Source organism: Dreissena polymorpha, chromosome 11 (assembly GCF_020536995.1).
Source record: "Dreissena polymorpha isolate Duluth1 chromosome 11, UMN_Dpol_1.0, whole genome shotgun sequence".
Taxonomy (NCBI): domain Eukaryota; kingdom Metazoa; phylum Mollusca; class Bivalvia; order Myida; family Dreissenidae; genus Dreissena; species Dreissena polymorpha.
In genome coordinates, this window is record NC_068365.1 from 39,916,174 (window position 1) to 39,940,336 (window position 24,163).

The window sequence follows — 24,163 nt, forward strand, 5'->3', positions numbered from 1 at the left end:
GTTGTTTGTATAAAGTAATACTTTCTGACGTTTGCACCGTTTGTGTAAAGTCATTCAACATCAGGAATCTTTGCAACCTTTGACTTGTTCCTTGCATAGCTCGATCAAATCCCTGTCGTTATAACAAACCACACCATGATAGCCGAGCCACGTGGTACAATAATTTTTCGTTTTTTTATAATGAACCTAAACTTATACACCATTTTCAAAATATAAAAGAAAATGATACTACGTTACACAGTATAATCCTTAAAACTAAATCCTATCGGATCTAGAATGACTTTCTTGTGACGGCAGTGGTTATCGCCATTAGCCGTGGGGATATTACCGCTGCGTAGAGTTTGGAATGTGGTTTCTCAACCAGTCAAACATGCATTATTCGTATTAAAAACAGCGATTCGCATTCGTGGAAGTGTCCTGACGGCGAGCGTCGCACATAAATAAACGCTCTTTTATAAACACATTATAATATCACCAACTATATCAAAAGAACGTTTCATACAATGAATAAATCATAGTTTTTTGGTACACACTGATCTCAAATTAAGATCATTCATCATATTAATAATATTGTAAAGAGTTTTTGTGAATCATAAATTGACTCTACATATGATAGAGTGCATGTTTTTTCATCTGCCCCAGCATGCCATATTCATAATTTTAAAATAATTTATATAATTGAATATGACCTGACGAATGTAGTTTGATAGGGAAAGCAATTTTTAAATAAATGAAATGTAATTCCGGTTGTACTATGAATTGTTTCGAGCGGAGTTTTAAGTAAAAGAGAGATCACACTTACCATTTAACAATAATTATAATACGTTTTGTCTTAATGTTTGTTATCTCAGATCTAAATACATGTTTAAATTGTGGACATCCACTTTAATGTCACCATAATTAAAATAAATATGAAACAAATGCTTACTGCAAACTGTTTAACCAAAACAATATTTTCCCAGCGTTGTCTACAAATTGGCATTAAACCGCCTCTACTTAAATGTTAATATTTTGTATAGTATATGTAAAACCATATTTGTAGTTTATTATAATAACTTGATGCAATATCTGTTTCGACATAATCATCAATACTGGCATAACCAAAATACTGAAAGAAAAAAGATACACATATTGATCAAGGCTTCAGATTCACATACACGTGTAGTCCATGTCAGACAAAATGGTAAAGATAAATTGTCTATAGACTAGTTTTAGCAACGATATAAAATAAGTATCATTTCAGTTGTACACGGGTGTATAAATATGTATGTGTCTTGTTATTTCTCATCAACATTGACTGACACTGGCCTGTACAGTATGCATGCATTTTTTTAAATGGCGATACGACTAAAAGGTTTATGTATACAAATAGGGCAAATCAGTTAAATTTCCCATAGTCTTACGTCAACCACTCCCATGGGCCCTTTACAAATGGTTTATTACGGTTTACTACCTATTAAAAATAATTGCAATTAATCACGTGCTACTAAGTAGGTCATAAAAAACAACAACATATTTTACATAGAAAACGTCTCTAAAGCTTCTCATATTTACTGATTCTTAAACATTGACCAATATCAATCTTATATAAGTATATGGGGGCATATAATTGCCTCTCGATAACCAAACATCCAGCAGAACAGTTGAAAACCGATGAACTCTCATTTTTTATGTGTTCCATTTTTTATCATTATGATTTGTTTTAATTCAATAACAAAAAGTGACACAAAGTGATATACGTTTCGTTTTGTGACTGCTAGGTTACCAGATATATCACTCTCCTATGTGACATGTTTTGTGATATTTTCCGACAAAATAGATCGTATCACTTTCATTTTATTGATTCCTAATAAAATGTGCCTAAAGTTGTCCGCAATACATATAACACGCACGCTTCTTTGGTGTTAATTATCTGCTAACGTCAATCATTACCCGTTATGAGCTATGTGAAGGTATTTGCGCATCAGGTCTTTAAAATAAATCTTACGTATGCGAATTTCGTCTCTATTATGAATTTACAATACATTATGCCAACAATTTAAATAAATATCACAACGCTTGCATTTTTAATAATTTATTTAAAACTGAAATATTGGGTACTTTCAAAACTTCTTATGTTATGTATTTGCGGGAAGGTTTCGGGTCATATACAAATAGCATAAAACCGTGTTAGGAAATGTATAATACAGCCTAAACAGACCTATTTGTTGAACAATCATAATCCTTGTAATTAGATTTTTTTTAAAGATATTCGTAAGTTGTGGTAGCTGCCCTCTTTATTTTCAACGTTGTTAACTTATATAGTTTTACCTGTATAGCAAGTGTACTATAGACAGTATTAAATCAAATATTAATAGAATTGTATGAGTATAGTTTTAAGTACGTTCCTACTGATTTAACATATTCGTTTAATAACCATTATTAAGCGAGTTATTTCACCAATAGTACAATAAAAAGCATAAATCAAGCAGCATTAAGGTATTTATATACCGAAAGCTTACATCTTGGCATGACAGTGTTTTCCCATACATTCCTCATTTGTTTACTGTTATATTTTACATGTAGTTACATAAATAAACTTAAAAACAATGGAAATCCCACATGATTGATATAGACATTTCCAAGACCGTGTTTTAATTTTAATTATGTTAATGGTTCATGGTATGTCGTTGGTATTGCCCTGTGTTGTATAGGCAATTAGTCCCTTGTCTTACGTAAGAGATAAGCGGGTGTAAGTACTGTTTTTTTTTTGGATACCGCCTCCGGAGTTTCATTATTCCTATGGAGATTTTATATTTTGTATTGTTGTCAATGATTGATATGGTAAATTATGCATGAGATAAAAGTGTGTTGGAGGACTAACGGACGCAATGACAGTCAAAATAAAACAAAATGAGCTCCCCAGGCTCAATAGTTGGAAAGTAATATATAAGTGACAAGACAATCATTCGGGATTTAATTGGCAAAACATGTCGTTTATTGAGAGTTCAACATCAAACATAGATCGGGAAATACATATCATCAACATAAACATATTTAATTATTTACATACAACTTGTATATATAGAAGTGTTGAACAAAAACTGAATAATCAGTATAATGATGTTTGTTTTAAAAAACACAATTAAAGTACATAAGATTATAGACAATATAAATCTCAGTGAGCCACAACATATAAACATCATAAAATAAATGCAACAAATGTACGGTTACAGTTAAGATACTATTTTAACTTTTAATATTGAAATCCTCTTAACAGTTATCTCACGATTTTGAAGCTATTTACACAATTCAGACAGGGATAAACAAGCCTGAAATAATTTAGAAAGACCCTGATCAATATGAGGTACACAAGCGATTGCATGGGGCCTACGGATACTTTCCATAGAGATATTATATTTGCTTATTCAAAATGCTTATTTGGAGAAGATGAACATATAAAGGCATGATTTTAAAATTGCATTTCATACTGTATTTCGAATAAAGACAATAGTTATATTGTTACCAAATACTTATATTTGTGTTTGGTAATTAACACATACAAGTTAACTAAGATTGTGTTTTTTTCTATGTATCAATTTGATCAACATTTGTCACACAATTTACAAACATCAAGCTATGTTTAGCTATTCAACAACAGAATACACATGTTTCATTCATTCAATAAAAGTAAAATAATAACAAACCCAAGTTTAAGAAAATCTGGTCTTAAAACATTTGCTGAACTTAAACAGTGGGATATTTACTAACAAGAGATGTGTTCGTCAGAAACACAGTATGCTCCCTATTGCGCCGCTTTGAAAAAAACAACATTTTTTTAATACCATTGACATTGAAGGATGACCTTGACCTTGAACTTCCACCACTCAAAATGTGCAGCTTCATGAGAACGCCACTTTGAATTTATTATTATTTTGACCTTTGACCTTGAAGGATGACCTTGACGGTTGACCTTGACCTTGAACTTCCACCACTCACAATGTGCAGCTTCATGAGAACGCCACTTTGATTTTTTTTATTTTAATATATTTGACATTTAAATTTGAAGGATGACCTGGACCTTCAACTCTCACCACTCAAAATGTGCAGCTCCGTGAGATGCACATGCATGCCAAATATCAAGTTGCTACCTTCAATATTGAAAAAATTATGGCCAATGTTAAAGTTTTCGGACGGACGGACAGACGCCATAAATTTGACATTTGACCTTGAAGGATGACCTTGACTTTCACCTTTCACCACTCAAAAAGTGCAGGTCCATGAGATGCATATGCATGCCAAATATCAAGTTGCTATCTTCAATATTGAAAAAGTTATGGCCAATGTTAAAGTTTTCGGACGGACGGACAGACGCCATATATTTGACCTTAAAGGATGACCTTGACCTTAACCGATGACCTTGAACTTCCACCACTCACAATGTGCAGCTTCATGGGAACGCCGCTTTGATTTTTTTTGGACCTTTGACCTTCAAGGATGACCTTGACCTTCACTTTGTACCTCTCAAAATGTTTAGCTCCATGAGATACACATGGCTGCCAAATATCAAGTTGCTATCTTTAATATTGAAAAAGTTATGGCCAATGTTAAAGTTTTCGGACGGACGGACAGACGCCATAAATTTGACATTTGACCTTGAAAGATGACCTTGACCTTCACCTTTCACCACTCAAGATGTGCAGCTCCATAAGATGCACATGCATGCTAAATATCAAGTTGCTATCTTCAATATTCAAAAAGTTATGGCCCATCTTTAAGTTTTTTCGGACAAACGGACGGACTGACATACTGACGGACAGTTCAACTGCTATATGCCACCCTACCGGGAGCATAAAAATGACCCTAATGAAGGCACTGCACAGCAAGTGTGGGATGGTCAACGTGAAAGGTCAAAAGGGCTGTTACAAAACTAAATGAAATGTAAAATTGTATTATCAGCGTATATACGCACATATATTTATTTAAGTCTTTATTCCAAAAAATCCTTTTAGACTTTAATGTATTTACGTGTTATGTTGAGATGTAAACACAATTATCAATTTACAAAGCAGACATCTTTGTTTTTATTTTTAAAGCAAATAATATTGCTCTCTATTATTACAAATAGAGACAATTGCAATTTTTTACAATTGTAAGTATATGACAACACTTTTGCTTACTGTGTAATTGACTATTTTTTCTGGTACTGTGCATTATTTTAACAGTTTAATATATATATGAGCATTCACACAGGAAATGTTTTTTTACAAAGGTTTTTACAAACTAAGATAAACAGCTAGTTTATCTTATACAAATGGCAACAATACAAGAATAATTTACATTTAAAATACAATTGTTCTACAGTTGCTTTATGTATAAATGGTAAAATATACCTACACAATATTAACAGTGATCAATAAATCTTGATTAAGTTACGCAGTTATTTAAGAGGATACACTCTGGTCATCTTCATATGCATAAACAAACATAAAGCATAATAAACTATTGTGTCCAAAAACAAAGTTTAATAATTGTGAGCATACACGTCTATGATCTAACAACATAAATTAACAATAATAATTTTTGCCAATTTTCATAAAACTCTTATCTGTTTTTTTGTTTTTTTTAATTCTCAGTTTCATTAAAAGCTTTCCCAAACACGCAATAGTCATACTATATTAATTTTACAAACAATATCCATTGAAATCAACAAAATGGTATTTACAGAATCAATAATTTTAGGTAGATTAAATAATTTTTCCCAGAATGTATCATTATTCCAATGAAATAGTATGCTACTAAACAAGATTCATGATCGAATACCGACCCGAATGAGCAAATTGACTAGTATTGTTTTCGGAAGGATTTATAGACAGAAAAAGCTGAAGCCTAAAAGTTATAAACCTTTTAGAACAATTCATTAAATTAGCTTATCTATATTACGGGTAAAAACAGAAAACTGAAACATATCTTATAACATGAACATACTCTTTTTTCCCAATTTTGTCAAAGTTACCAGCATCATTTAAACAGACTTGACAATCTTAGAGTGAAAAATTCATTATACAGACAAAGACATTGGATATAAATGCAATATGTGTGCTTAAAAAAAAAATTAACATGCTATGTTTAACCAAAACTTTCAACATAAAGAGACTGACAGCATCATAATTCCCATGAAACATTGGTCACATAAAAAATAAAACGTAAACTATTGTTTTTCTTTGAAAACAACTTGGCTGTTACACATACAAAATGTGGCTATTGACATGACTTTCTGGCTTTCCACTTGAATTGTTGTGATGTGTCATTTTGCCATTTCGAACTGAACAAGGTCATTCATTTTCACCCGTCATAAAATTCAATGAGTCAGAGTAAGTGCTGAACAAACCGGGAGGTACGTTGAGACTAGCACATCTAAAAAAGTTTTTATCTATGGACTTCTTAGGTTTGACTGGGGTCAATATGGTAACAACTGCTTCGACAGGCCGTGTTTCTGATTGGATGATTTGATTTTGTCAAATGGCATCTGAAAACAAGAAATACTTGTTACTGTAAATGCCAGTATTTCATTTTATTTTTGATACCGATTAAAAAAAACAAGAAGCTGAACAAGCACATAACTTGGTATTTCAAGGTTTTACAACTAATCTGATTTGAATCCATAGAGGAAATGATGGTCCTGAGACTATTTATAAAATAATAATTGATAATACATATTTATATTGAAGTATGACCATTTTATAACGATACAATTTGGATTAGGATTTGATGAAGATACATTTTGCCATTGGACTCAAATATCTTTTGAGAAGTAGTAAAAAGGGTTTGCCACCATGCACCCACATTTTACTTTTGTCTCAAAATTCCACTTATGTAAAAGAAAAAAGAATCAAAATACACAAGTAGGCAAGTTCACAGTTTGGCAAATATCTTTGTTTTAATCACACTAGAAGCAATACTTTTCGAGTTTAGACTTGACATACAAATTCAACAGCTGGATGCACGTATGGACGGGCACAGGTAAATCTACATGCATCTACACATCTGTGAACTTGGGGGCATGCTAAAAACATGCACACGACTTGAACACTCACTTGAGGTTCGCTCTGCATGATAATTACAGACCGAGGGTCCTGCACCATGGATATACCAGAATCTTGAGATGATGACTGCCACTGGTTCATGTGCTGTTATGATGTTCATAGAAGGAGGGTTCCACACCATAGAGATGCCAGTAACTCGAGATGATGACTGTTGCTGGTGCAAATGCTTCAAAAACAAGCTCAACGCTTTGATATCCGGGTTTCTGCAATTAAGTATGTCATGTGTCAATTTAGACAACTATTTTTTAAAAATTTACTAGCATTTCATAAAAATTATCAAGTATCAAAATGCGGGTTCAACCCTGGCAACACAATTAATACTCTCTCAATAAGATATTAACTTAAAAAAAAACTAGAGCTTTGTCACAGACGTGACGAACACCCCAACCTGAAGAGCGGATGAAAATAACTTGAAATAGGGAACACCATGCTGAATGTGTAAAATGCACCCATGACCCTGTGACCTAGTTTTTCGTACGGCATGGCCCATGTTCGAACATGGCCTAGAGATCATCTAAATAAAACTTCTGTCCAAGTTTGTTGAAGAGCGGATGATAAGTGCTTGAAATGGAGAGCGGCGACCAAACTGAATGTGTAAAACGCATTAAGTGACCTCATGACCTACTTTTTGGACCGGCATGGTCCAAGTTCGATCATGGCCTAGAGATCATCTATATGAAACGTCTGACCAAGTGTGGTGAAGAGCGGATGATAAGTAATCGAAATAGAGAGCGGACACCAAACTGAATGTGTAAAACGCACTAAGTGACCCCGTGACCTTGTTTTGGGCCCGCATGGCCCATATTCAAACTTGGCCTAGAGATCATCTAGATACAACTTCTGACTAAGTTTGGTGACAGACAGACCGACAAGTTCACTCCTGTATACCCCCCTAAACTAAAAGGTACAAACATCACTGATCCCTCTTCGTAATTCAATGTTAGTTTAAGAACCATATTTACAGTTGATATGGAACCTGATTTTGTAAAGAGTGAAAGAGTCAGATATGTTGGTACCTGCTGAGAAATTGTTTGCTGTTGTTGTTGTTGTGGTTTTGAGTTAAATATAACTCTAGATGTTAAATTTAAAATGTAAATTTGAGGGTTTAGCTTTACACTTTTGCATTTTCTTCACATTTCTTGATAAGATAAAGTAGTTTGTGGCTGAACCCTTAAACTTAGATTAGATAAACTGGTCAATTAATTGAAGAGCAGAAACCCCAGTTTGTAGTGGGTTTTACCTATTGGGTATTTGTGAAAGCTTTATTGCATTAAAAGGTTTAGGCTATTAAGACTGGGTCTCCTGAATGCTTTGCCAGAGTGGCCCCTTTTGCAATGGCAAGGTGACTTACCTATTGAGATGCAGAGTTTGATTTGGTGAACATCGCTCACTGAGCTTGAACTTGTGAGTATAAGACCTCTGTGAACAGATAGAAAGACCTTAGGGCATCCCAGGAATGTGTCCCTGTAAACCAAATAATTCAATGCATTCTGAAATGGCATCAGTTATATTAGAAGTCAATCAATGTTGTTTGAGTAAAAAATATTTAAGAAATAAATTCTGTTTTGAAGGATCTTGATACAAATGGGATATAAACTAAACACTTGATACAAACATAGCCTTCTATATATTGTGCACTTGATACAAACATTTTGAGTCCCTCTGGAACCAATATTTATTAAGTTACGTGCAACACTAAAAAGGTGGGATGGACATAAGGATGAAAGTAAGGACGGGGAGAATTACAGACAAGGACACATGTTTACGCCCCCCCCCCCACTGAGCCCTTTCAAGGCAATACAAATGGCGGCTATTATAAATATTTAACACTTACATAAAATATTTGTTTAAGTTAGCAGCCAGGAAAGAGTTTTATCAATATTAAACACAAACTATTTAAATTAAAATTTGGAGTGAAACACTCCACATTATAAGTGGTTAATTACATTACCAACCTACCTTATTGACGAGGTAATCTTGGCCCCTGGCCAAGAAAGTATGGAGCCCCAGGTTCAGAGTGGCTCCACCCTGCGGGTAAGACTAGTTGAGCATTTGCCCCAAGGTCCTGGGCCAGGAAGTGTCACTGGGCGTCTGGGCCCAGCTGACCAGACAGCCTGTTGTTCAGCTAGGTACCGATCTATGATTGCATGGGTTCCTGTAGGAACAGGCTCTTAAAACAAAATCCAAGAATTTACATAAATATTGAAAATAAATGAAGAAAATAATTGTAAAATGAGCTGAAGGTTTTTACATAATTATTTTACTAAAATTAAATATAATTTAACAATTCTAATAAAGCAGATTTTTATGCAAGGATAAACTTTTGGTTCAGGGGCTAAATTTCGGTCGAAAATATACAAAACTTAATGCCCTGACCTTCTATGATTAAAATTGATATAAGATCAAGTGCTATTTGCATTTTATATACTAAGTGTGATCAATTTAAAAGCACATAATTCCCATTTGATGCTAGGAACTTTTCAGGCACATAAAATACTGATGTTAAGTGAACTATATGGGCCTCATTCTGGGAACATTGGGCCTAATGTATGTGCAGTCTGCACAGGCTTATCTGGGATGACACTTTCATAGGTCTTAATGTATGTGCAGTCTGCACAGGCTAATCTGGGATGACACTTTAATAGGACTTAATGTATGTGCAGTCTGCACAGGCTAATCTGGGATGACATTTTAATAGGACTTTATGTATGTGCAGTCTGCACAGGCTAATCTGGGATGACACTTTAATAGGACTTAATGTATGTGTAGTCTGCACAGGCTTATTTGGGATGACACTTTTATAGGACTTAATGTATGTGCAGTCTGCACAGGCTAATCTGGGATGACACTTTAATAGGACTTAATGTATGTTCAGTCTGCATAGGCTAATCTGGGATGACACTTTAATAGGACTTAATGTATGTGCAGTCTGCACAGGCTAATATGGGATGACACTTTATTAGGACTTTATGTATGTGCAGTCTGCACAGGCTAATCTGAGATGACACTTTAATAGGACTTAATGTATGTGCAGTCTGCACAGGCTAATCTGGGATGACAGTTTAATAGGACTTATTGTATGTGCAGACTGCACAGGCTAATCTGGGATGACACTTGAATAGGACTTTTATGTATTTGCAGTCTGCACAGGCTAATCTGAGATGACACTTTAATAGGACTTAATGTATGTGTAGTCTGCACAGGCTTATTTGGGATGACACTTTTATAGGACTTAATGTATGTGCAGTCTGTGCAGGCTAATATGGGATGACACTTTAATGGACTTAATGTATGTGCAATCTGCACAGGCTAATCTGGGATGACACTTTAATAGGACTTAATGTATGTGCAGTCTGCACAGGCTAATCTGGGATGACACTTAAATAAGACTTAATGTAGGTGCAGTCTGCACAGGCTAATCTGGGATGACACTTAAATAAGACTTAATGTAGGTGCAGTCTGCACAGGCTAATCTGGGATGACACCTTAGAAGGATTTAATGTATAAGCAGTCTGCACAGGCTAATCTGGGATGACACTTTAATAGGACTTAATGTATGTGCAGTCTGCACAGGCTAATATGGGATGACACTTTAAAAGGACTTAATGTATGTGCAGTCTGCACAGGCTTATCTGGGATGACACTTTTAAAGGACTTAATGTATGTGCAGTCTGCGCAAGCTAATATGGGATGACACTTTAATAGGACTTAATGTATGTGCAGTCTGCATAGGCTAATCTGGGATGACACTTTAATAGGACTTAATGTATGTGCAGTCTGCACAGGCTAATCTGGGATGACACTTTAATAGGACTTAATGTATGTGCAGTCTGCACAGGCTAATCTGGGATGACACTTTAATCGGACTTAATGTATGTGCAGTCTGCATAGGCTAATCTGGGATGACACTTTAATAGGACTTAATGTATGCGAAGTCTGCACAGGCTTATCTGGGATGACACTTTTAAAGGACTTAATGTATGTGCAGTCTGTGCAGCCTAATATGGGATGACACTGTAATAGGACTTAATGTATGTGCAGTCTGCATAGGCTAATCTGGGATGACACTTTAATAGGACTTAATGTATGTGCAGTCTGCACAGGCTAATCTGGGATGACACTTTAATAGGACTTAATGTATGTGCAGTCTGCACAGGCTAATCTGGGATGACACTTTAATAGGACTTAATATATGTGCAGTCTGCATAGGCTAATCTGGGATGACACTTTAATAGGACTTAATGTATGCGCAGTCTGCACAGGCTAATATGTGATGACACTTTAATAGGACTTAATGTATGTGCAGTCTGCGCAGGCTAATCTGGGATGACACTTTAATAAGACTTAATGTAGGTGCAGTCTGCACAGGCTAATCTGGGATGACACTTTAATAAGACTTAATGTAGGTGCAGTCTGCACAGGCTAATCTGGGATGACACTTTAGAAGGATTTAATGTATGTGCAGTCTGCACAAGCTAATCTGGGATGACACTTTAATAGGGATTAATGTATGTGCAGTCTGCACAGGCTAATCTGAGATGACACTTTAATAGCACTTTATGTATGTACAGTCTGCACAGGCTAATCTGGGATGACACTTTAATAGGACTGAATGTATGTGCAGTCTGCACAGGCTTATCTGGGATGACACTTTAATAGGACTTAATGTATGTGCAGTCTGCACAGGCTAATCTGGGATGACACTTTAATAGGACTTAATGTATGTGCAGTCTGCACAGGCTTATCTGGGATGACACTTTAATAGGACTTAATGTATGCGCAGTCTGCACAGGCTAATATGGGATGACACTTTAAGCACATACATGAAGCCCCATATCTCAGATCAAGGTTCTGTTCTGTTTTTGTTGCTGCTTCTGATGCGACCAGGCCAAAGACAGAGATGAAGCCCCGACGCCAAATCACCATCCCAAAGCCGGAAATTCCTGACAACTGTTGTTGAATTGCGTCAATCGCAGACAGCTAATCTGAAGTAAGGCTCACATTATTGGAAAGCAACATATCCAGGTCAGTCACATTAACAGACGAGTCACGCAGAGCCTGCTCTCTGTTGGATCAGATCGTTTCAGTTTGAGCGACTCGTTCCGAACAATGTGTCGATGCCCAGTTCCGCTGTTGGAAGCGTTGATGTATCCAACTTGGGAGATGTTTATAAGAGGCTTGCTACATGTAGGCTGACGCAAGACAAACTGAATTTCTTTAATTAGTTGTTGTATTTGTGCCCAAACTGGGTCGGAATTGTCTTGGACTTTCACGTAAACGACATTCGTTATGTTGTCTAAAATTGTTAAAAAGGAAATGACAAGCAAACTAAACCCTGATTTTTTTTTGTGACAAATGAATATGCACTGTAACAAATAACTTTACACACCTGTTTTTTTAATGCCAAACATTTCATATATTATTGATATTTAGGATACCGCAATTAGAACTGAGAATAGCAATGTATCAATATGTTACGCGCACAAACTTTAAATTGAAATCTTTGTGTTTTAATCCGTGAAACATTCATGGTAAAGTACACTGTGTTGCAAGGTGTGATATTGCAAAGGGCTGAGTTTGAGTTTTGATAAACTTCAGGTTGAGAGTTGAAAGGATTACTGGACCACACAACACAACTGCTGTCATTTTTCAAAGTCTTCTTTTGCATCGATTCAATGCGAGGACCTTTGGGCTCTGAGCGGGAAGTGCTCATAACAAAACCAGACGTGTTCACTTTTAGCAACTTGTTTACAATAATAGGCAGAATTCACGTCTGATGCACACCCCATGGATGTATCGTGCTCGAGGTGTTCACAACCAAGTCATTACTGCCTTTCTTTGTCAGCATGGATGTATCGTGCTCTGGGTGTTCACAACCAAGTCATTACTGCCTTTGTCAGCATGGATGTAGCGTGCTCTGGGTGTTCACAACCAAGTCATTACTACCTTTTTGTGTCAGCATGGATGTATCGTGCTCTGGGTGTTCACAACCAAGTCATTACTGCCTTTCTTTGTCAGCATGGATGTAGCGTGCTCTGGGTTTTCACAACCAAGTCATTACTACCTTTTTGTGTCAGCATGGATGTATCGTGCTCTGGGTATTCACAACCAAGTCATTACTGCCTTACTTTGTCAGTAACATTGCCAAAAGTCCATTCTATTATGATATTTTGGTCGCTGAGAGGACAATCTGGGGCAGTCCGTAACCCTACTGTCGTCCAAACTATCAACAGCAGAAGTATCCCACTAGGAAAGCTTACGCTTTTATTGTTCCTTGATTTTCTCCCGTTCAATTTCTGTTTGTCCCATCAAGATTGGAACAAGTTATTGAACTTTTGATTCTTCATGATATTTGTTGTGATGTCCAACAGCAACAACTGACTGTTGGCGTTACCATAACTACTGCTATAACTTTTCGTGTCTGTAAAACTCGTCCGTCTCAGGCCCACCCGGAACTCTAGCTTAACAAAACTACCCAGGCTTATGTTTGGAAAACGTGACGTGGGCATTGCGTTTGTTCAGAACAAAATCATGCTCAGAATTTCTTGCAGAACGGAATTGTTCAACGATGCTGACTTTTTGAGGTCAAGGGGGAGGAGTTAGAAGTCAGGGGAGGGGAAGGGTCGTTCTGGACTTGGGCTCTTGCAGGCGGGACTCGTGCGGTTGCTTGGCAAACTCGATATCAATGCTGGTGCTCTGCTGAAAACAACAACAACACAGTGGGTGATAGGAACTTGTAACAAATTATATTATAATCTATAACATACTATGCCTCTTGACAAGTTGTGAAGGTTTTCAACAACATGAATTTCTAATCTGGCATTTTATTGGTACTTTGTCCTTAATAGCATGAAAATAAATACAATTAAGTCATTTTGTATTAAAACAATAAAAGTGTTGGCTAATGCTACACTTATCTGTACATTTATATTTATTATCTTTACTCCATTTTCAGAGATGTATTTTCATAAGCCAATATGCGGATCACTAATGTTAGACAGTGTCGTCCCTGATTATCATGTGAAATTCACATAAGCTTAAAAGGGAGGGTACTTTCTGACTAGACTCAATTTTCATAAAGAGGATTATTTGTTCAATGAATTGTTTATTGTTTATATATGTTTCAATAAATGGGAGGCAACAATATTAATGTTAAACAATAATATTAATGTCTCATCAACGTTGCAAAAAAATACACACACATATTATTTTACCATGCCTTTACAGATCTTTGATGGTTAAAATCTGTTTAATTCACACTAGAAAACAGTTTTAAAGTCAATCAACATGTAAGTTGTAAGACATAATAAAAACAAGATGTGTTTGTGAAACACAATGTCCCCCTATATGATGTTTGACATTGTAGGATGACCTTGACCTTGTGAAGGATGACCTTGACCTTTCACCACTCAAAATGTGCAGCTCCATGAGATACACAAGCATGCCAAATATCAAGTTGCTATCTTCAATATTGCAAAAGTATTCATAAAATAAGCGATTTGGGCCACATATATTTGATCTCTGACCTTGAAGGATGACCTTGACCTTGACCTTTCACCACTCAAAATGAGCAGCTCCATGAGATGCACATGCATGCCAAATATCAAGTTGCTATCTTCAATATTGCAAAAGTATTCATAAAATGAGCGATTTTGGCTACATATAATTGACCTCTGACCTTGAAGGATGACCTTGACCTTTCACCACTCAAAATGTGCAGCTCCATGAGATACACATGCATGCCAAATATCAAGTTGCTATCTTCAATATTGCAAAGGTATTCATAAAATGAGCGATTTTGGCCACATATATTTGACCTCAGACCTTGAAGGATGACCTTGACCTTTCACCACTCAAAATGTGCAGCTTCATGAGATACACATGCATGCCAAATATGAAGGTGCTATCTTCAATATAGCAAAAGTAATTGCAAAATGTTAAAGTTGGCGCAAACAGACAGACAGACAAACCAACAGACAGGGCAAAAACAATATGTCCCCCACTACTATAGTGGGGGACATAATAAATAAAACATTAAACAACTTAAGGGCAACAACTCACTGCTTGTGCAGATCTAAAGTTCTCTCCTTTGTTAGTTTCAGCTAAAATGTCCTTTATGTTGCAATACGAGGACATGGAAGGGCTGTGTCACCCTCACATCCCTGGACTTTGATTTGGCTGAGCCTTTCACTACTCCTTTGTCTTATGTGCTTAGCAGTTGCTGTAACATTGAGAAAACCAATATGAAGTCTTTTGAACTAGTAAATTAGTAATACACCAGCATTTTTTTTGCCAAATTGAAAAAGTATCTGTACCACACCAATGAGGAACATTAGCATAATAATATCAAACATCAGGAAAATTATATCTTTTAATTTGGGAATTATAGGTCTTTTTAATTGCATGGAACTTAATTGCACAAATCCAATTAAAATATATTCTTTGACATGCGTTTTTGTTGAAATGTTCAGTTTCAGTGCTCATTGTATTAGTCCACTTGCATATAAGGAAGTGCCTATTACTTGTACTTTATAAAGATGGAAAGAAAAGGCTTTTTTTCACATACACCTTGGGCTTGGAGTAAAAATTATGTTACAGGCCATTTGCCCTTAATAACTATCATATTACAATACTAGTTTGCCTGTACTTTGTTGACGCCCATAAATCTATATTTTCACAGTTACCAATAACAAAATAATATTTTGTCCAAGCTATTTTAAACATTAACTGTGTTTGATATAATATTTTGTGAACAAGCAAATTCGTAGAATTGATACGCAACATATGCTTTGTTTGAGGATGGGTGCAAATTGGACAGATGAACATACTGACAGATGAACGGATGGAGGACAATAACTCAAAACTAAGACAGAGGAAGGTTCTTGAGCCTTCAAAATTTATTTAGGTGAATTAATAAGTCGTGCGTTTTCCACAAAAACATTCAAGTTTTATATACACTCAATTTTCAGTGTTGCAGAGTGAACACAAAATCTGCCATGACATAACTGGAAATGTTTTTATGGTTAATCATCCATCTCTGGCCTCTGGCGGGGATATATACTCATACCAAGTTTCAATTAAATCCGCCAAAGCACTTCCAAGATATGGCTGTGGACACAAAAGTGCCTATAGTAAAAAGCATTTTTTCAAGATACAAAGGGCCATAACTCTGTTTTTAACAGATGGTATACAATGCCATTTGGCGTGCATCATCCTCTTATGCATATATATACTCATACCAAGTTTCAATGAAATCCGTCAAAGCACTTCCAAGATATGGCTCCGAACACAAAAGTGCCTATAGTAAAAAGCATTTTTTCAAGATACAAAAGGCCATAACTATGTTTTTAACAGATGGTGTGCAATGCCATTTGGCATGCATCATCCTCTTATCCATATGTATACTCATACGAAGTTTCAATGAAATCCGCCAAAGCACTTCCAAGATATGGCTCCGGACACAAAAGTGCCGGACGGACGGCCGGACGGATGGACGGACAACGTCAAAACAATATCCCTCCGCCTCTGGCGAGGGATAACAAATTAGGGCTCGAAATTTTCAATTTTGTGAAAAAATGAGTAACCAACTCTTTAAAAATGGCAAACTGTTAAATTGGGAAATTGTGAGCTACTATTAGAATTGCTCAATATGTATGTTAAATTTGCGTTTATATGTACACCGATGTCTCAATTACCAGTTTTTAATCATAGTGCTTTTTATACCATATTTGTTCTAATCAGAATTTACAAATACCAACAGACTGGAAGCAGACTTAACTTGTGCCATATTCCGGACAACTGGGCCTAATGAATATGTATAGTACCACATTAGCCTGTGAAGTCCACACAGGCTAACTTGAGATGACACTTTCCACCAAGACATGTTTTTTGTTTAAAAATAATTTCTTTAAAGCAAATATTTCCTCAAAAATGGAAAGCATTATCCCTGATAATTCTGAGTGCGCACTGCACAGGCTAATCTGTGGATGGTACATAACATGCATTAAGCACCCTTTTCCCATAACAAGGCTCACCTGGTATCATCTTGTACAACTCTGTAACAGACTGTAGGGGGATTTACTTTGAGCCTCATTCCGAGAAAACAGGGCTTTATAAATTGTGCACTAAGTGTCTGCCCAGATAAGCCTATACAGCCACACAGACTTATCAGGGACAACACTTTCCGCTAGACAAATTTCTTTTACTTTACCTTCAATTGGGAATTTTAGGAAGTTGTTTGGGAAAAATACATAGTTTCAGCATTTGATATGGGGCCAATTTTGGCCCCTAAAATTGACAAAAAAACAATAACACAGTACACACATAAAGAACGTAACACCTCCTTGCAAACAGGCTCTATAGAACCAAGGCATTAAAAGCTTAACTAAATATCTCACAACTTTATACAAACTCAACACTGTAAACATGATACATAAAAGAAAAGACACAATTTTAACTGCTATGAAATCAAATCATATTCTTGTCCACTTCATATTTAGCACTTTTAATACATAGGTAACACTGTAAAACCATTATAATGCGTTTGGGGCTATTTTTCGTTGATTTTAAGGTTTTACCGATCCACAAATTTATCACAAACACACGGGAAATGAACTGACATAAATTCCTCATTTATTTTCTTAACTGAGTACCGGTAATCCACACATTAACTAATAATATGTCCATGAAATACTTTTGTAATCACCAAAATTTGATGAGGAGGAATATCAATGATTTTGCAATATACAAACAATTTAAGAGCATATTTTACCATATGTAATATACAAACAATTTAAGAGGATATTTTACCATATGTACAATATACAAACAATTTAAGAGGATAATTTACCTTATGTATATTCATTAGTTCTTTACCACCTCATCTTTTTGCATTCTTTATAAACAGGAAATACACAAGACGGCGCATTCCTGGTGTATTTATGTGTCTGTAAAACGGACCCATACCCGAAGCATTTTATTTGTTTTTAAATAAGTGCTGTACATGTATTAAAATTACAGTGCTTTCAACAGGAATTTTTTCAGACGCCCCGGGGCCATGGGGGGGGGGGGGAGGGCTGCACCCTACATATGTGGTTTTTTTTTATAGAGTGAAATGACATTATGACGGTGCGTAATGACTCTTCAAGAAAAAAACAGCAATAAAGTCATTAATAACGAGATAAAACAAAAATTGTTTTAACCCTTTTCCGTATAGATACCCATAATCGCGTCTCGATCGATTCCTTAATACATCCGTATGAAACCATACTTTTTATTTATTACTGACAACTTACTACTTTTACCGTTGCTACTCATTACCCGATACTCCCATATATTCCAGTATGAAAAGGACATTCTGATAAATATTTACAACAAAAGTGCTCAAAATTTGCAAGAAACACAAACATTCACCATTTGTTGTCAAATTTTGGCATATATGTTACTGTGTAAAGATGTGATAAATAACGTCCAATCGGTTTTTTTTCCCACTAAACACGCCTTAATTGCCTGACGTGATGTTCCCGTTTTTATGCATTATAATTATTATATCTCAATCAAATTTCACTTAGACCTATAAAAGTATAGAAATATCATAAAATGATTTTATTCATATAATTTGATATATTAGAAAGAATGATATTAAAAGTAGTTTTTCCCAAATCAATTGACTTTTCACAGGAAAATATTCCAAACCCACAATGGCATTTTTTCCCAAAATGACAGAGAAATGGTCTGACAAAGGGTCTATGATACTTTCTGCGTAGTCACGTAATCCTTGTCCACCACATCCTCAGCATCGTTGTCCTGACTCAGCAGCGACTGTAGCAGCAGAATAGCTTGATGTATTTCTTGTATGTATATTTAGGACTCAAACAAATTTATAAAAAATGTAATTAACACACACACGTTTATATAAATGTAATGAAAATCAATAACAAATGTTCAACAGCATAAAACATGGCAAATTAATAAATCTTACATCAAGAGTTACCTTTCTGTAAACATTGCGTACAATATCAATATATACTCCTCCAAAGATTACTTAAACAATTTCATATTTTAGAAAAAAAAAATCATCCATGTACATTTCTTACATGGCATGGTGTTTATAGAAACGAAAGTCTAAAAATAGCCTCAGTTGCTATGTATATGTGCATCTATGTAGAAATATTAAATTTTCAGTTGAAATGCTTTGTTTTTTCATGCAAAAACTTTAGTTTACAAGAACTAAATTTTAGGACCATAATGACACAAACGTTATGACAACATAACATAATATGCATTAGATCTAATGTTCAAAACAAAAACCCTCACATTGTTTAATCAGATAACAATATGTGCACATAAATTATTTCTATCTTTAACTACACACACAATGTTGTATTGTAACATCACACACTACCATGTTCGTATGCTAAACAACACATTGTCATTGAAATACTAATCACTAATTACAACAACTAATACATACATGTACACACTATTCCACTCTGAACACCAGGATGTTGTCTCTCCCCACCTGTCCCACAATGATGGAAGATGTTGTGCTGCTGTAGCAGACTGACATTGGCCACCACACTCCTTCCCTCTATGTAGCCAGAGTGGCCAGCTTACTCTCTCCCTCCCAGCCCACCTGTAGTACAGTGTGGGAATAGTCTCCACAGACCAGCACCTGGCCTGCAGGGGTCACATGTAGACCAGATGGGCCATCTAGTGCTGGGTCTGTGTATGTAGCCAGGAGTGTACCATCCCTGGCCAGGGTGAGAAGCTTGTTCTGGTTCCTGCTGGTTATGTACAGCCTGTCCCCTGTGGGACTCACAGCACACTGCCGCACTGCAAAACAGAGTAACATCAAGATATTGAATTACTGTCAATGTTAAATAATCTTTTATTACACATACTGCAGTGATATTGTATTACGCATATGTTGTTATAAATAGGCCTTTACACATCTAAAATATATGCATACATTTCAATGATTCAATAGTTAAGTGTGACAATAAACTTCAGTAATAGAGCTATTGTGTTAACGTTTGACATGTTGAAATGGGACTGGTGAATTAGATATGAATTGAAGCAAAATTACACAGATGGAAACAATTACACATACAGAAACAATTGCACAGTTCAATCAACATGTTTAAACCATGGTATACTATGTGCAGCATGAATAGATTTCCCACACATGTATACATGTGATAACTATGTACTGAAATGAGTGAAATTGACCAAAGCAGTGATAATTCATACATGTGCCGTAATACAACGTTATTTGTGTTTTTAAAGTGTTTGTAACAAGAACAATAATATTCAAAACAACAGTTATTAACGCTTTTCTAGCTAGTTTGTTACCAAACCAATTTCAACAGCAAAATGTTTAAATGAACATACTACTATAATTACAATGAAATTAATACATACATTTGAACACTTCATAAAAGAATACAACCACAAGAGTACCTTTGTTATATGGTGTTATGAAATTATTCAATTTATCAATTATTCAATATATCAAACATTTTGTACATGTACAATCATTTAAAAACCACAAAATTAAGACCAGGTCAGAAAGTGTCTCACTCCCAGTAACTCAGTTTCTATTTATAGACATGTCATGTAGTGACAGTCAAAATACTTCATTACTCATGTTTATAAATCAATATTTCAGAATCTTGTTTTGGCTACTGCAGAAATTAAAGGGCACATATGAATTATAGAACAAATAATTTATAATACATCAGTGGGTTTTCTGCTATTACATCTGAATTTATTTTATTATCATCTCACAAAGTATATAACTATAATTTATATGATTTTTTTTTTCAAAATAACAATATAAAGGCCTAATGGGTCAATATCTGTTGATTAAAAAAATAAATCCCAATTCGGTTCATTTAGTCAATTAAAATTCCCAAATTTGTCATTGTATGGATTTAAAATAACACAATTTGACTTAAGACTCCTTTTCCCACAATGGCTAGACAAATCCCTGTACATAATACAAATGTTATCAGGATGGATTCACCATGATTCTTACCTGTATTATAATCAAAATCTTCATAGAGTCTGCAGATCAGTTTGCCATTCAGTGAGTATTTGTACAGTTCTTTACCAGAGGTGACAAAAAGGTCTCCTTGGTGATGGGCAATACCTCTACATTCATGTTGTAACTGAAACTTCCTGCCAGGAACAAGCTTTCCCTGATTGACAGTGATAAACTGGACCTCATGTATGTTCTCATGTGTGTTGATAGTATTCACAGCCACTGCAACCTCACTGGGTGTGATCAAACAAATATCAACTGGACTAGATTTCATATTCCAGTGACTCACCACCTGGTACTGCTGGTTCAGAAGCTTGACTCTCTCATTATAGCTGTCTGCAACCAGTACCTGCCCATCAGGAAGAACACATATGCCTGAGATATCACATGTAAATGAATCACTTGGTATTCTCACATTGTACTCATACTTCCGCTGGACATTAAACGCCTTGCCTGACTCTCCTAGCAGAGTCAATGCCTGCTGTATTATATGCTTACATTTTATGCTGGCTATAAGGCAGAGCTCCTTATTATCTCCAATTTTCTGAACGATTTCATAGAATTGTGACAAGTCATTGTGAAGACTGGTGCATTTATGAATAGAACTTGTAACTGACCCTTTTATGCTTATAAATTCATCTTGCATCTCCTTAAGTTCCTTCGCAGTAATAGTATCAAATTCATTCATAATAGAAAGAACACTCCAACACATTTTTTCTTTAAAATTTTTGCCCAATGTACCTACAGAACTATTACAACACTTATCTATATTAGTATTTAAATTGCCACGCATTTGTTCTATCATAACTGCCCTATGTTCCTTATATGTTCTTAGCAATGACTGAACACTGAGCTCCTGACTTATCTGAAGGCTTTTGATTTCTCCCAGAACAGTTTCGAGCTCCACTGACAGTCCCTGTAGGTCTGTGGGCTGCGTGTTGGTCAGCTCATTAATTAGAGTCACTTTACTGCATTGGCTGAAATAAACAATCAATACATGTACATACCAAGGCATAGTCAGTGACATTATGCAATGCTTTAAACAAGTTTACAGTCTCAACTAAAAACTAGAGCTTTGTCACAGACATGACTATACCCCCATGTGCCGCATTGACACAGACTATTTTGTATACTTTCTTCACAAAACAAGACAATGTAATTTATGGCAATTTTTAAGAATTATTATGCCATTTTTATTTACAGCCATTTTGACCTTTGAACTCTTGAATTCTTTCCCATGACACGCCGTCCAATGACTGTGAACAAAATTAATGTACAGAGTCATTTTAAAATATCACAATAAATGACATAGTATTGGTCCAGACAAAATCATTTATTGCCATGTTTGACCTTTGAATTAAAAGTGTGACATTAATATATCACGTAATTCTTTCGCACGACACACTGTCCAATGATGGTGAACATATTTGCTAAATGATTTTAAAATCTCACGATGAACAACATATTTATGGCCCGGACAAGCTCATTTATGGCCATTTTTTACCTTTGAACGCAAAGTGTGACCTTGACCTTGGAGATATCAACGTAATTCTATCGCGCGACACACCATCCAATGATGGTGAAAGAATGTGCCAAATGATTTTTAAATCTCACAATGAACACAATTGTTATGGCCCGGACAAGCTCATTTATTGCCAGTTTTTACCTTTGAACTTTAAGTGTGACCTTGACTTTGGAGATATCAACGTAATTCTTTCGCGCAACACACCGTCCAATTATGCTGAACAAATGTGTCAAATGATTTTCAAATCTTATAATGAGTGACATAGTTATGGCCCTGATAAGCTAATTCATGATCGTTGAACTCAAAGTGTGACCTTGACCTTGGCGATATTGACGTTATTCTTTTGCGTGACACACCGTCCACTGATGGTGAACAAATTTGCCAAAAGATTTAAAAATCTCCCAATAAATGTCAAAGTTATGGCCTGGACAAGCATTTGACCTTTGAACCCCAAGTGTGATCATGCATTTACATGCATGACTTTTCTGTCGTATATAACTCAAATGTATTCCTGCAACTTTACGAGTACAGTAACCTGGCATGTGAGCTTGCGCACCTGTATATTTTGTTTCTTTTTTCAGCATATTTGTAATTATGTCTCCTTTTTTATAAAAAATGACACTTTAAAATATGTGTAAAATAAACAGTATTGCTACTAGAGGACTGACACATTACATAAATGTTTATAATCGTGTAATTGTTCCCACCCGGATATTTTGGTATGTCGTTTTTCAACATACCCAGAGTTATTCCCCCTGTTCAGCAAAGAAATCACATTTAAAATTGTGTTGTGAGTAACTCATAGAGTTCAGCTGATAGTGGGATGAAATATTCTAAAAGCATTATCCACCATGTGAAATTACGCACCTTGATATTTTTGTTAAGGTTTAATTTACATAAGACTAGTTATATCACTTTAACCTAACAATCATATTTTTCAATTATGAGAAGCGTAACTCAAAAATGATTGTTGATAAAGGGATATGTCTACAGTAATTAATTGTCAGGTAAACTTGTGCAACTCCATATGTGTGTTCATATTTTTTGACATTAGTGCAGTTGTGGGACACATTGGAAAGAATTTTTTCAATTATGATAAAACACTCTAGGAACATTGGACATTGTACATATATAGAACAGTACTGCCATTATTAAACGCATTCAATCATTGAATTTTAATGTACTTAAGACAGGCGTTTGTGAACGATATATTGATGTTCATCTCTGGCTTATTAAAAAATTATTGGGAACAGACATTCATCATGCCTGTTTTTGTGGGATGGAAGAGCATTAATTATCTTTTCTTGCATGTGTAATTATGGATAGTGTGGTCAAGGTATACACTATTAAAAGTGAAAACAATATAAACAACCATAAATGTGTTCTTAGTACAAATATTGTTATTATAGATATCACAGGTACTAAAACTGACTACTACACCTTTATAATTTCATGTTATAAGCTTCTGTGACCTTTGACCTGTTGACCTTAAAATGGATTGACCTCTTA

At 35.4% G+C, this 24,163-nt stretch overlaps 1 protein-coding gene across 10 annotated transcripts in view; it reads right to left on the minus strand.

Annotated features, from left to right (window-relative positions):
* Positions 1-2,942: 2,942 nt before the first annotated feature.
* The window catches only part of LOC127851875 (uncharacterized), an 88,400-nt gene continuing 67,179 nt past the window's right edge, over positions 2,943-24,163 (minus strand). For 3 of the 10 annotated variants that reach the window (XM_052385828.1, XM_052385819.1, XM_052385829.1), the window contains 9 exons: positions 21,124-22,106; positions 19,558-19,919; positions 18,840-18,905; positions 15,147-15,306; positions 11,909-13,784; positions 9,045-9,255; positions 8,437-8,549; positions 7,077-7,288; positions 2,943-6,508 (listed from right to left, as the gene is read on the minus strand). In XM_052385828.1, the coding sequence (XP_052241788.1) occupies positions 19,675-19,919; positions 21,124-22,106 (1,228 nt within the window). In that variant the 3' untranslated portion in view covers positions 2,943-6,508; positions 7,077-7,288; positions 8,437-8,549; ... (3 more) ...; positions 18,840-18,905; positions 19,558-19,674. Of the gene's footprint in view, positions 6,509-7,076; positions 7,289-8,436; positions 8,550-9,040; positions 9,256-11,908; positions 13,785-15,146; positions 15,307-18,839; positions 18,906-19,557; positions 19,920-21,123; positions 22,107-24,163 lie in introns of all 10 variants that reach the window. The other 7 variants (XM_052385825.1, XM_052385823.1, XM_052385821.1 and 4 more) reach the window with 7 other exon arrangements.